The sequence below is a fragment of the Ascaphus truei genome, chromosome 22, assembly GCF_040206685.1.
Source record: "Ascaphus truei isolate aAscTru1 chromosome 22, aAscTru1.hap1, whole genome shotgun sequence".
Taxonomy (NCBI): Eukaryota; Metazoa; Chordata; class Amphibia; order Anura; family Ascaphidae; genus Ascaphus; species Ascaphus truei.
In genome coordinates, this window is record NC_134504.1 from 6921825 (window position 1) to 6935376 (window position 13552).

Here is a 13552-nt window from a genome sequence, read left to right on the forward strand (position 1 = left end):
ATAGCAGAAGCTAAACTATGATAAAGGGCTTGATGGGGGAATCCCACGGTGTGTGTTGTAAAGCAATTACTCTCCTTTGCTAATTGATTGTTGCAGAGGAGGTGTGCAGGGACATGACGAATAATGCTTGAGTGAGCGCAGCTGAAATATTAACTCTGCGGGGGGGGGGGGGGGGGTCCCTCAGCTCCATCGTGGCAGACACTGCCCCGGGCGCCAAAGACGTTTGCTTTTTCGTCCGCGACACTGGCGACCGTAAGTCTTGCTGCACCTGTACCATTCCTTCTCTTGTCCCAAGAAGGAGCATATGTAATGGAAAATTGTCACAGTATAAACATGAATGAATGACTTTGAAAGGTTGTCCAACAACAGGTACCAATGTCTGCCACTTCTAGGATGAAGAGCAGGTAATTGTAAAGTATCTAACATACATTTTTGGTTATTGGCTTCCTATTAAAATATATACCTGCAGTCTTACCTCTTGCATTGTGATGGGGGGGTTGGGAGATGTCCACCTGCACTGTGGTTTCCTTGACTTCCTTGTCCTATACCTGGTTCGAGCGTTTCAGTATGCTGGTGATCCTCTTGCATTGTGATGGGGGGGTTGGGGGATATCCACCTGCACTGTGGTTTCCTTGACTTCCTTGTCCTATACCTGGTTCGAGCGTTTCAGTATGCTGGTGATCCTCTTGCATTGTGATGGGGGGGTTGGGTGATGTCCACCTGCACTGTGGTTTCCTTGACTTGCTTGTCCTATACCTGGTTCGAGCGTTTCAGTATGCTGGTGATCCTCTTGCATTGTGATGGGGGGGTTGGGGGATGTCCACCTGCACTGTGGTTTCCTTGACTTCCTTGTCCTATACCTGGTTCGAGCGTTTCAGTATGCTGGTGATCCTCTTGAACTGTGTGACTCTGGGGATGTTCCATCCATGTGAAGATATAGCTTGTGAGTCCCAGCGCTGCAAAATCCTACAGGTAAATCCTTCGTCGTTCAATGTCTTGCACATGCGCACACGCGCACTGTATATTTTGCATTTTTTTATGTAATTACATTTTCTATATATATATAAAAATATATATATATATATATATATATACACAGCTCAACCCCGTTATAGCGCGATCCGTTACAACGCGGATCCGCTTATAACGCGATGCACGCGTGGCTCCCAATGTTCGCATGTATGAATACTTTACAGCACGATTGTTGGCGTCTTAAATAGTTTATTGTACAATGCATACAATTGTACATTATCTCTAACGTGATCCGCTTATAACGCGATCCGCTTATAACGCGATGCGATTCTTTGGACCCCAAGCACAGCGTTATAAGGGGGTTGAGCTGTATATATATATATATATAATGAGATATTATTGTGCATGCTATGTATAGTAAGACTTGAGGTCTCCGGAGATGGTGCTGCCGCGCTTGCACTGCGGAGGGGGGAGGCCCATGCTTCTGGATCGGCGCCTCCGCAGTGATAATCACCCGGCACAGCGGTTGCGGCGCCACAGCTTGCCGCGGTGCCGAAAAGAGAACGCAGTCTTGCTACATCCGTACTTTGTGTGCACTGTGCGTATACAATATATGCTGCCATTATGAATCATTACGACACTAAGACCTAGATACACGAACTTCTGTTAAATCGGGGGGAAAATAGCCTAAAACAGGTTACAGATGTTCTGCTTCCTAAGTTAACCCAATATCCAGAAATCTACTGATATGCAAAAACAAAGTCCCCACTACATCTTATTAGAATAGGGTCATCGTCACGTTGTTGTAGGATAATGTTGTGTTATTGTCCAATAACGTGACTTCCATGTAGATCTTGGCGTTACTCCTTTTCAGACCCTGAAATAGCACTTTTGGGTGGGGTGGAGTGAGGGAGCAGAGAGTAATAACGCCATTAAATAATGCTATAGTATTAAATCGTTCCTAAGTGCAGTGCTACACCCACCCGGACACAGCAAAATAGCCATTTCAGGGTCTGGATGGGAGTAATACCAAGCTTTTTACCCACCCTAACGTATATAATGTGTGGTGGAAAGCTATTCCAGCTTCACCTTGCAGAGCCAGTATAAACATCCTGGCATTGACAGCGGTCTGTGGGTATGTTTTACTGGCTGTGCTGAAAAGCGGTGTAAGTCTGCGCTTATAGTGCCGGCGACGTCAGGCCGCGCTTATAGTGCCGGCGATGCCAGGCTGCGCTTATAGTGCCGGCGACGTCAGTCTGCGCTTATAGTGCCGGCGACGTCAGGCTGCGCTTATACTGCCGACGATGTCAGGCCGCGCTTATAGTGCCGGCGACGTCAGGCCGCGCTTATACTGCCGGCGACGTCAGGCTGCGCTTATAGTGCCGGCGATGTCAGGCTGCGCTTATAGTGCCAGCGATGTCAGGCTGCGCTTATAGTGCCGGCGACGTCAGGCTGCGCTTATAGTGCCGGCGATGTCAGGCTGCGCTTATAGTGCCGGCGACGTCAGGCCGCGCTTATAGTGCCGGCGATGTCAGGCTGCGCTTATAGTGCCGGCGATGTCAGGCTGCGCTTATAGTGCTGGCGACGTCAGGCTGCGCTTATAGTGCCGGCGATGTCAGGCTGCGCTTATAGTGCCGGCGACGTCAGTCTGCGCTTATAGTGCCGGCGATGTCAGGCTGCGCTTATAGTGCCGGCGATGTCAGGCTGCGCTTATAGTGCCGGCGACGTCAGTCTGCGCTTATAGTGCCGGCGACGTCAGGCTGCGCTTATAGTGCCGGCGATGTCAGGCTGCGCTTATAGTGCTGGCGACGTCAGGCTGCGCTTATAGTGCCGGCGATGTCAGGCCGCGCTTATAGTGCCGGCGATGTCAGGCCGCGCTTATAGTGCCGGCGATGTCAGGCTGCGCTTATAGTGCTGGCGACGTCAGGCTGCGCTTATGGTGCCGGCGATGTCAGGCTGCGCTTATAGTGCCGGCGATGTCAGGCTGCGCTTATAGTGCCGGCGACGTCAGGCCGCGCTTATAGTGCCGGCGACGTCAGTCTGCGCTTATAGTGCCGGCGACGTCAGGCCGCGCTTATAGTGCCGGCGACGTCAGGCCGCGCTTATAGTGCCGGCGATGTCAGGCCGCGCTTATAGTGCCGGCGATGTCAGGCCGCGCTTATAGTGCCGGCGACGTCAGGCTGCGCTTATAGTGCCGGCGATGTCAGGCTGCGCTTATAGTGCTGGCGACGTCAGGCTGCGCTTATAGTGCCGGCGATGTCAGGCTGCGCTTATAGTGCCGGCGACGTCAGTCTGCGCTTATAGTGCCGGCGACGTCAGGCCGCGCTTATAGTGCCGGCGACGTCAGGCCGCGCTTATAGTGCCGGCGACGTCAGGCCGCGCTTATAGTGCCGGCGATGTCAGGCCGCGCTTATAGTGCCGGCGATGTCAGGCCGCGCTTATAGTGCCGGCGACGTCAGGCTGCGCTTATAGTGCCGGCGACGTTAGGCTGCGCTTATAGTGCCGGTGACGTCAGGCCGCGCTTATAGTGCCGGCGACGTCAGGCTGCGCTTATAGTGCCGGCGATGTCAGGCCGCGCTTATAGTGCCGGCGACGTCAGGCTGCGCTTATAGTGCCGGCGATGTCAGGCTGCGCTTATAGTGCCGGCGACGTCAGGCTGCGCTTATAGTGCCGGCGACGTCAGGCCGCGCTTATAGTGCCGGCGACGTCAGTCTGCGCTTATAGTGCCGGCGACGTCAGGCCGCGCTTATAGTGCCGGCGACGTCCGCTGGAAAAGTCAAATTGAGATGACTTCCAGCGATCGCGACCGAGCTGTCACTCCGTCGCGTCGCGCTTACTATAAGCGCACGCGACGGCGGCAATGCTTTTGTTTTCAGGCGACGTCGCGTCGCCGGCACTACAAGCGCAGCCTCACGTAGGTTAACGTTCCCGTAAGTAACCGGCTCGGTGCATCCTCGGCCTGAGAGCCTCGTGTGCATTTTTAAAATAGTTTTCTGTTCCCACTTTAGGGTTTCGATGATTTCATCTTTGCATTTTTCGCTGTGGAAATGATTATCAAGATGTTTGCCTTGGGAATATTCGGAAAGAAATGTTATTTGGGGGACACCTGGAACCGCTTGGACTTTTTCATTGTCGTCGCAGGGTAAGTGTCATCATTCGGATTCTTTTTAATTGCTCTAAAAACCGGGGGGGGGGGGGGGGGGCGTGCAACTCCAGTCCAACAGGTCAGGGTTTCAGGATATCTCTGCTTCAGCACAGGTGGCTCAATCAGTGACTCGGTCATAATGACTTCAGCACCTGTGCTGAAGCAGGGATATCCTGAAAACCTGAGCAGTTGGTGGCCCTTGGAGTTGGCCAGCCCTGCTCTACAATGTTCAAGGCAAAATTAGTTGACCTGTAGCCACGTTTGGGTGAACCAACAAGATACAACACAGAGTTTGTGCTGCTAAAGTATGTTTACTTCATCAACAACAGTACCCTTTGGGGACTTTGCTAAGTCTCTGGAAAAAGGCTGCTCCCCTCGATTCTACACTGTCCAGGGGCAGGGTTTGAAGGGTAAAATGCTCTGTATCCAAGGTGAGGGAACAAGCAATATGCAGTTGTAGACACGTGGAAGATGAAATGAACAACATTTATTTCGTACTCGCAAGAAAAAGAACCAACGGCCGCCAATTGAGATGACCACAGCAACAAAAAAAAGGTCTAATCATAACAGTGAAAAGTATATGAATAGGCAAGATTGAGATAGAAAAAGGATCATTAAATCTACAGGCAAGCACACCAAAAAATGAAGAGTAAGTCTAGTAGGTAACGTCAATTTAATGACTTAGAAAAAGAAAAGAAAATAGCATCCAACGTTTCGGTGCATGGAAGCACCTTCAACAGGCGTCAAATCGGGTGTATCCCATCAGGCATATACCTTCAGGTGTATCCCGTCAGGTGTATCCCTTCAGGTGTATCCCATCAGGTGTATCCCTTCAGGTGTATCCCTTCAGGTGTATCCCTTCAGGTGTATCCCTTCAGGTGTATCCCTTGAGGTGTATCCCATCAGGTGTATCCCACTAGGTGTGTTCCATTAGGTGTATCCCATCAGGTGTATCCCATCAGGTGTATCCCATCAGGTGTATCCCATCAGCTATATCCCATCAGCTATATCCCATCAGGTATCACATCAGCTATATCCCATCAGGTGTATCCCATCAGGTATCCCATCAGCTATATCCCATCAGGTGTATCCCATCAGGTGTATCCCATCAGGTATATCACATTAGCTATATCCCATCAGGTGTATCCCATCAGGTGTATCCCATCAGGTGTATCCCATCAGGTGTATCCCATCAGCTGTATCCCATCAGGTATATCACATTAGCTATATCCCATCAGGCGTATCCCTTCAGGTGTATCCCATCAGCTGTATCCCATCAGGTGTATCCCATCAGGTGTATCCCATCAGGTACATCCCATCAGGTGTATCCCATCAGGTGTATCCCATCAGGTGTATCCCATCAGCTGTATCCCATCAGGTGTATCCCATCAGGTGTATCCCATCAGGTGTATCCCATCAGGTACATCCCATCAGATATGACATTACGAACGACATTTCCACATCTTCACCAGCTTTTCTGAAATCTGCTTTGAGGAATACTGTTTTTTTCTGGAAAAGAGGTCGATGACGGATTTAGAGCGGAGACTGGGTGATTTCCCAAGCTCGCGTCACCGCCCCCGGTCACTGTCAGACTATACAGTACGCACGTTTCAACACACAAAAGAGCTCCGTTTCTTTACCTCGAAACCCTTGCATTTCGTTTCCTCTTCCATCCCTTACATTTGATGAGGTGTTACCACTTCTTCGCGAGGAAATTCTGCACAACCACGTTTGGATTTTTTTTTTTTTCTTTTCTTTTGCCTCCGTGATGTAAAAGTGACACCCTCGCTTTCCTGAGTTCTTTCCTTTAAAAACAAAGCAGACACCTGGTTTAAATTAAAGTCTGTTTCAGCACACAAGAATCTCCTGGCTGCCGCTAAGAATCCCCATAAAAAAAAAAAAATCTGCCGACCGCGGCCAAAAGTGTGGTGTTCCCGAGACACGAGGCGTTTTTTGGATCTCTCGTTTTACCGACTTGCATAAAGGACGGAGCGGCCTTAGGGAGCCATTTCTAATGAACTGGAATTTCCTGGAAAGGCATCCGCTCCTGACATTAGCGCTGGGTCTTTATAGTGCTGGCTCTGACGATGTCTGGGAAGGGGGTGGGGGGGGGTGGGGGGGAGGGCTATGGAAAGAACACTGCCAGCTTTATACGATCTGCGAAATCGAAAAGGTATCCTGCTCATCGCACAAGGGGGCAACTACGATAATTATACCAAGGCATGGATTCCCGTTACACAATATACCCCATACATACACACGTAACAAGTCGCATGGAACCTTCTACATTCCTGCCTCAAGTGCAGGCTTTTTTGGGAAAAAAAATGTATTGTTGGTCACTTTTAACTCATTGAAAAAACGGTCTTATTCCTGGGGAACAGGATATCTGTAACCTGTCTGGTGCATGTGTTTTTGTTTTGCAGGATGCTGGAATATTCTCTTGATCTTCAGAACGTCAGCTTCTCGGCAGTGCGCACAGTCCGAGTTCTGCGGCCTCTGCGAGCCATCAACAGAGTTCCGAGTAAGTTAGCTTCAAAGTATCACAGTTGAACGACTAGTGAGCCTGACGCAAGCCAGTATGAACTGGAAAGTACTGAGTATGCAAGGGTACATGGTAAAAACCAGTGTGTGTTTTTCTGGGTGAATGGCGGTGCCATACATTTTCAAGGTGCACTGTAGGATCTTACTTAATAGAGATTGTTGCAATGTAACCGAGCACCTCACAAATCGTGTTCCTCTCGACTGAGCACATCTAGATCGAGTACATCTAGAATCAAGTATGTCTCGGCTGAGCATCTCTAGATCGAGCATCTCTAGAACGAGCACCTCTAGACCGAGCACCTCTTGACCAAACACCTCTAGTCCGAGCACCTCTAGACCGAGCATCTCTTGACCAAACACCTCTAGACCGAGCACCTCTAGACCAAACAACTCTGAGCCATTTTATCACTACCAAGGGTCTCCCAACTGCAGACGAGACGGCCAAGGTAATCATCCATGAAATCTACCGTCTTCACGAGGTCCCGGAGAAAGTCATATCAGAAAGGGGGTACAATTCACCTCCAAAATGTGGAGACCTTTCTGCGTCTCACTAGGATCCAGGTTAAACCTATCCACCGCTTTCTATCCCCAGTTTAACGGCCAGACGGAAAGGACCAACCACACTCTGGAGCAGAACCTACATTGCTCCATATTCTACCTCCAGAATGATTGGACAAAGTTTCTACCCTTGCAGAATTTTCATATAATAATGCCCAACACAGTTCTACCTGGAAAAGAACCTTGTATGCCAATTATGGGTTCCATTCAGCCGTCGTTCTGGGCCTGCCGGTTTCCTGTCCTTTTTCCGCTGTCTCGTTGATACTCTCTGCCATGCAAAAGATCCAAGAGAAAATGAAGGTGATTCTTCGGGAATCTGAAGAATGGTACAGGGGTGCTGCTGATAAACACTGAAGAGCAGCCCCTATGTTACAGGTTGGAGAAAAGGTCTGGCTTCTGACTAAAAAACTCTGTATGAAGATCCCATCTAGGAAGCTGGGACAAAAATATATTGGTCCTTTTGAAACCTGCTCACGGATCAACCTAGTAGCCTTTTGTTTACAACTCCCTGACTCCATGAACATCCATCCGGTATTCCATATCACCCTGCTAAAGCAGTTCCAGGAGAGTCCCTTCCCTGGATGCGTTCTTCCTCCTCCTGACCTCATCCAGGTTGAGGAAGAGTTTATCGACGAGAGGATCTAGGACTCCAGGTTATCTAGAGGGATGCTGCAGTACCTGATCCAGTCAATGGGCTATGGCCTGAAGAAAGATCGTGTGAGTTGGAGGAAAATATTCATGCCCCATGGCAACCTTCCACAGAAGATATCCTACAGAGCCAAGAAAGGAATCGACTGGACAACGCTCCAATTTCAGGAGTATCCCTGGCAGGTCTTGAACCCTGGAAGTTCTCCCGTTGTGCCATTGGGACTGCTGTTTTCTTGCTGCTTATTTCTTCAGAGAACTCTCTACGTTTCTTGATACCCTCATTGCCTGCCCCTGCTTCCTTAGCCTCAGCCAGGCCTATATAAGATCTCCCCTTCCGGTACCAAGTTGCTTGTTTATTGTGGTTCTTCCCAGTACTCAAGCTCGCTGCTTCACCATTGCTATTTCTTACTGTTGCTGTGTTTCCAGACCTTGCTCGGACCTTTTTTCACTTGCCTGTCTTCAATCCTGACCTGTGTCTGTTGCTGACCATCCTTTGCCTGCTGGCAACCGTGATCTCTGCTTTGTTTCTGACTATCTCTACCCACCTGCTAGCCTGTCCCAGACACTGGACTCCAGCCCCATAGTCCCTCCCTGTGGCACAGGCACTCCTAACATTGAAACTAAGCTGCCAATGTGGACCTGACCTACTGCAATCAAAGTTCCTATGACTAAGTGTACTTTCCTCCCTAATCAACTCTATTTTGTCTTCAGGGCATATCAAACAGACCTGGAAAATTGCCAGAGTTGTCCCAATCTTCAAACGAGGGGATAAAGACTACAGACCAATCTCTCTTCTCCCAATACTATCCAAAGTCATGGAAATATGTGTCCACTCCCAATTAAGCGATTACTATACAAAGACACATTTCCTTAGCCAACTCCAATCTGGCTTTCGCCCCCAAACCACTGCACAGTAACTACCGTCTTAAACGTTTGCAATGAGAACCAGTGTGGACTGGAAATGGGATCATTTACTGGTGCAATATTCAAAGATTTTGCAAAAGCTTTTGATTCTGTTGATCATGTTATCCTGTTAAACAAGCTTCAGTGCTCTGGAATGGGGGAACACGGTTTAAAAGAGGTTTATCTCGTCCCTTTTGGGTAGATCCCAATACGTGTCTATCTTGGGCTCTAACTCCAACCCTGTGGATGTCATCTGTGGGGTCCCTACTCTTTTCAGTCTTCATTAATGATCTATCTACAACTTGTAAAGCAGCTTCAATGCACATTTACGCAGATGACACAATCTTATATGCACACATCCCTCGCCTTTCTGTCCTTGGACCCGTAGTCCATCAAATTTTTCAAGACTTGAATTCTGGATATCCCAAAAGAAACTTTTTTTTTTTTAACACTGAAAAAACTGTAACAATGGTATTTGGGACTAAGGCTGAATTTCAAAAGCTACCAACTACAGTACTGAGCTACAGATCAGAACCAACTCTAACACCACCTTAGCCCCTGTCACTAGATTTAAATTTCTGGGCATATGGTTTGACTCCCATCTAACATTTGGGTTGCATATTGATACTCTGACATCCCAAACCTATGCCAAACTAGGTGTACATTATAGGAACAAATCCTGCCTAAGACGACTACTTACAAGAAGTACATAGCCCAACAGATCCTAATGTCAATTATGGACTTTGGGGACATAGTATATGGTACAGCCCTGCCAAACTCACCTTAGGAAGACACCCTTTACAACTCAATATGCTGCTTTGTCCTACAATGTAATCACACCACACATCACTGCGAAATGCTCCAAGAACTAGATTGGCTATATGCCTTGAGTCCAGGTGCAAAGTACATTTTTCCTGTTTTACCGTCAAATAATTTCTGGGCAGGCAACCCACTTATCTGAACAAACTCCTCACCCCTACCACACGCACCACTTATCACCTGAGATCAGACTCCAAGAGACTGTTCACAGTCCCAATGTTCATTAAAGAATCCAGTCACTGCTCCTTCTCTTACCGTGCACCTTTTGACTGGAACAACCTACAAGAGACTCTCTAAACCGCCTCCTGTTCAAGTAATTTCCAAACTTCAGCTGTCTCTCATTTTAATCTTGTCTGTAACTGTTACCTACGCCCATAACATATATTATCTCTAACTGCCCATGAAATGTCTGTGAATGGAAAGTATATCCTCTGTTCATTTCATGTAAACCCGTGTATTCTCACCATAACTCTATGCCCAGGACATAATTGAAAATGAGAGGTTGCTCTCAATGTATGATTTCCTGGTGAAACATCCAACGCCACCCATTCCCCTACACTAAGCCACAGAAAGGAGATACCAGGATACAGCCAGGGCGCGGGAAACATTGAATATGCACGAGTAAGAATGGCGAGAGAATGAAGTATGGATACTGTTGTTCTTCCAGTATATACAGAATACTAGTGCTTCAGGAGAGATCATTTGTCTAAACCAGGTGTTTGCTCGTGACACGGAGCTGTATTATTGTGTTGTCATGTCATATTTTGTGTAGGACGCACGCATCACATGTACGATTTCTTGCATGCCCTTCTCTAGGTATGCGCATCCTGGTCACTTTGCTGCTGGACACTTTGCCCATGTTGGGGAATGTTTTGCTCCTCTGTTTCTTCGTCTTCTTCATCTTCGGGATAGTAGGCGTCCAGCTGTGGGCCGGGCTGCTAAGAAACCGTTGCTTCCTCCCCGAAAATTTTAGTCTGTAAGTCAACAAAGAGAGCCGTTTATTTTTATTTCCTGTTGTTACAGCTATGAATATGAACACTTTTTTATAACATTATGGGGGTGGTGAGTAGGGGAGGGCGAACCAGTCCAAATCTGTCCCCCCCAGAATTCTGCCGATAGGTTTCACCAAATTCCTCCCCCCCCCCCACGGATTAATAATTTGCCATGTGGATTGTCGGTGATTGGAAAAAATATATCAGAAAAAGGGCGGATTGGCCTTTTTGAAACTGATCCGCGGACGAAACGAGCCGGACGATCCTAGTGAGGAGACGGGGGAGCATAGAAAGGAGAGAAGGTGAAGGAGTTATAAGTGCAAATGGGAGGTCATACACATTTAAAGAAGTAATTATTAGTGTCTTTTACATAGTTGAGAATGATAAATATAAAAAACTGGGTAAGATTGTAAAAAAAAAGGAAATACAACATATCGATACAGGCTTCAATTGAATAACAAAACGTATCGGCATCCAACAATTAGCTTAACATGGTAATAAAGGATTTCCAGGTAGGTTCTTAAAAGCCTGGGTGCGGTGTAATGGCCATAACTCGTCAACTTTTCCGTCAACACAATAAGGGAAATATGTGTTCTTCCATGGTCCTGGGGTGAAGGGGGATCTGTTTGTCTCCAGTGTTTGGCAAGGGTGCATCTTGTGGCTGTACGAATTTGGGAGATTGGCTTTGGCTGTGTTTTTGTTAATGCCTGAGCACGGTTGGCCTAAAATCAGGGACCAGTGGTCTTTCTCTAGAGAAAGGGAAAGTGCGTAGTGCGAGACATTGTCCCATAAAACCTGGATCTCAGAGGTAGTTAGCTAAATGTTAGAAAGTGACTTAGTCCCGTCAACCTAGCGGAGAAAGCCTCAAAATGATGATGTGTAATCTAATGCGGTTCTGTACCAGTGGAGAGGGATTTTGTATGATTTTTTTCCTTTTTCATTGTGCGTGTGGTTGCCAGCTGTTTCCCAAAGCATCTGCCTATCCTCCCAGTCACATACACTACCCAAATCTTTCTCCCATGCTCCCATGCCTTTACCTTTCTTTGTATCATCCGCTAGAAAGAAATTACAAGGTGGAGATCAGATTAGATTGATCTAAGGCAGGAGGGGGCAATTATTTTGGCCGGGGGGCCACTTGATAAGCTTTGGTGAGCTTCACGGGTCACAAACTTATGTAGGATCAACATTAATGTGACCCGTGAAGCTTACCAAAGCTCCCCTCCTCACCAACTCCTCCCCCCTTCTCCAGCTTCTCCCCCTTCTCCCCTACATACTCTTCTTCTCATCTGCATCTCCCTTTCCCTTTCTCTCTTACTCCCATCACTCTTTTTTACCCCCCCCCCCCCTCCACTCTCCAACATCCAGGGGGTGCTGAAATGAAGGGGGTTCAGCCCCGCCGACCCCCTGCTTCAATCCTATGTTCGCCCACTTGAATGGCATCTTTAAAGGGAATTATTGCTTGTACAGTGTGACGCCATTGGACGCCAGTTAAACCCTGGAAACCTTTTTTGCCGTGGCACCTCTGCTTCTTTCAGCCCCGTTTCACTGGAGCTGGAAAGATATTATCAGACCGAAAACGAGGACGAGAACCCTTTCATCTGTTCTCAAGCGCGAGAGAACGGCATGCGCTACTGCCGGAGCGTCCCAGCGCGCAGGGAGGAAAGCCTGGAGTGTACGCTGGATTATTATTCCTACAATAACACGAGTAACACTTCGTGCGTCAACTGGAACCAGTACTACACAAACTGCTCGGCCGGAGAGCACAACCCTTTCAAAGGGGCTATCAATTTTGACAACATTGGGTATGCGTGGATAGCAATATTTCAGGTGAGATAGTAACATATATGTATTCTAATTGAAATATATATATATATATCAACAACTTGGCAATGAATATAGGTTACATTATTACTATGAAGGCAATCTACAAACAAAAATTGCCAATGCAATCGCTTATAGGGGTTTACGTTGAGCTGTTAAGATGGACAAGAAGCGAAAAGGTGACACCCGGTGTGCTGGTTTGCATGTTATTACCCAGAATCCCTGGCGGCAGTGGAAGCATTGTGTGCTGATAGATTATGGGGAAAGGCGGGGGTTGCGGACCTGTTCACATAGACCCCCTATAAACAATTCTGTCTGGGAATTTCTTGTAATTTGTACATATTTTTTTTTTTACCTAATTGTAATGGGGGAATTTTTTGGTGCTAAGCCGTGCCACGTTCAGCGCCACGGACCCACTGGCTCCTGAGATGTTTAACGTGTCGCGTGTGGAAATGCTTCCCTTTAATCTATGGCAGAGTGTCTTCTCTCTCTCGTGAAAGCTCACGGCCCTACTCTCGGATCTTTCTGGCTTAGCCGACTGGTCCGAAGTTGTCCCTCGTTTACTAAAGCTTAAAGTCCTCTTCTGTGGCCAGTAACTTGCTGATGAGCCTCGTGCTCTTCCCTAGACCTGTTGGCCATGAAGGCTGCTATGTAACTGACCCTGTATATTAAGGTGTCGGAGCTAGGAAATAGGTCTTGAAGGCCAAAGTTAATGTCCTGCCTTGGCCTCCCATATCTTGCATCTTCTGGGATAAATCCATTTGCTTCATGTACCACCCTAGGGCAGACATAATATGCAGTGCGTCTCAATCTCAATATAGCTTTTTAATAGATAAATAGGAGACGCACCTTGCACTTCACTCTGGCTCCCCCTGGTGGACGTGCCGTAGATGTGTGTGGAGTGGCACTGCAGACCTGTGTTTACCATGTCCATGTCTCCCGTATGGTTCTGTTTGTCAGGTGATAACCCTGGAGGGCTGGGTGGACATCATGTACTTCGTCATGGACGCTCACTCCTTCTACAACTTCATCTATTTTATACTCTTAATTATAGTAAGTGCTCGTTTATTTACTGGGAGGACGTTCCGACCTGGCTCGCAGGACGACGGCTTACACCAGGAGTGGCCAACTCCAGTCCTCACGTGGGCCACCA

General features: G+C 47.8%; 1 protein-coding gene across 8 annotated transcripts in view; it reads left to right on the plus strand.

Moving 5' to 3' along the window:
* The first annotated feature begins 767 nt into the window (after window positions 1-767).
* CACNA1G (calcium voltage-gated channel subunit alpha1 G) overlaps window positions 768-13552 on the plus strand; it is an 88040-nt gene continuing 75255 nt past the window's right edge. For 4 of the 8 annotated variants that reach the window (XM_075579825.1, XM_075579828.1, XM_075579826.1 and 1 more), the window contains exons 1-6: window positions 769-972; window positions 3981-4114; window positions 6541-6638; window positions 10403-10562; window positions 12114-12405; window positions 13360-13452. In XM_075579825.1, the coding sequence (XP_075435940.1) occupies window positions 817-972; window positions 3981-4114; window positions 6541-6638; window positions 10403-10562; window positions 12114-12405; window positions 13360-13452 (933 nt within the window). In that variant the 5' untranslated portion in view covers window positions 769-816. Of the gene's footprint in view, window positions 973-3980; window positions 4115-6540; window positions 6639-10402; window positions 10563-12113; window positions 12406-13359; window positions 13453-13552 lie in introns of all 8 variants that reach the window. The other 4 variants (XM_075579827.1, XM_075579830.1, XM_075579832.1 and 1 more) reach the window with 2 other exon arrangements.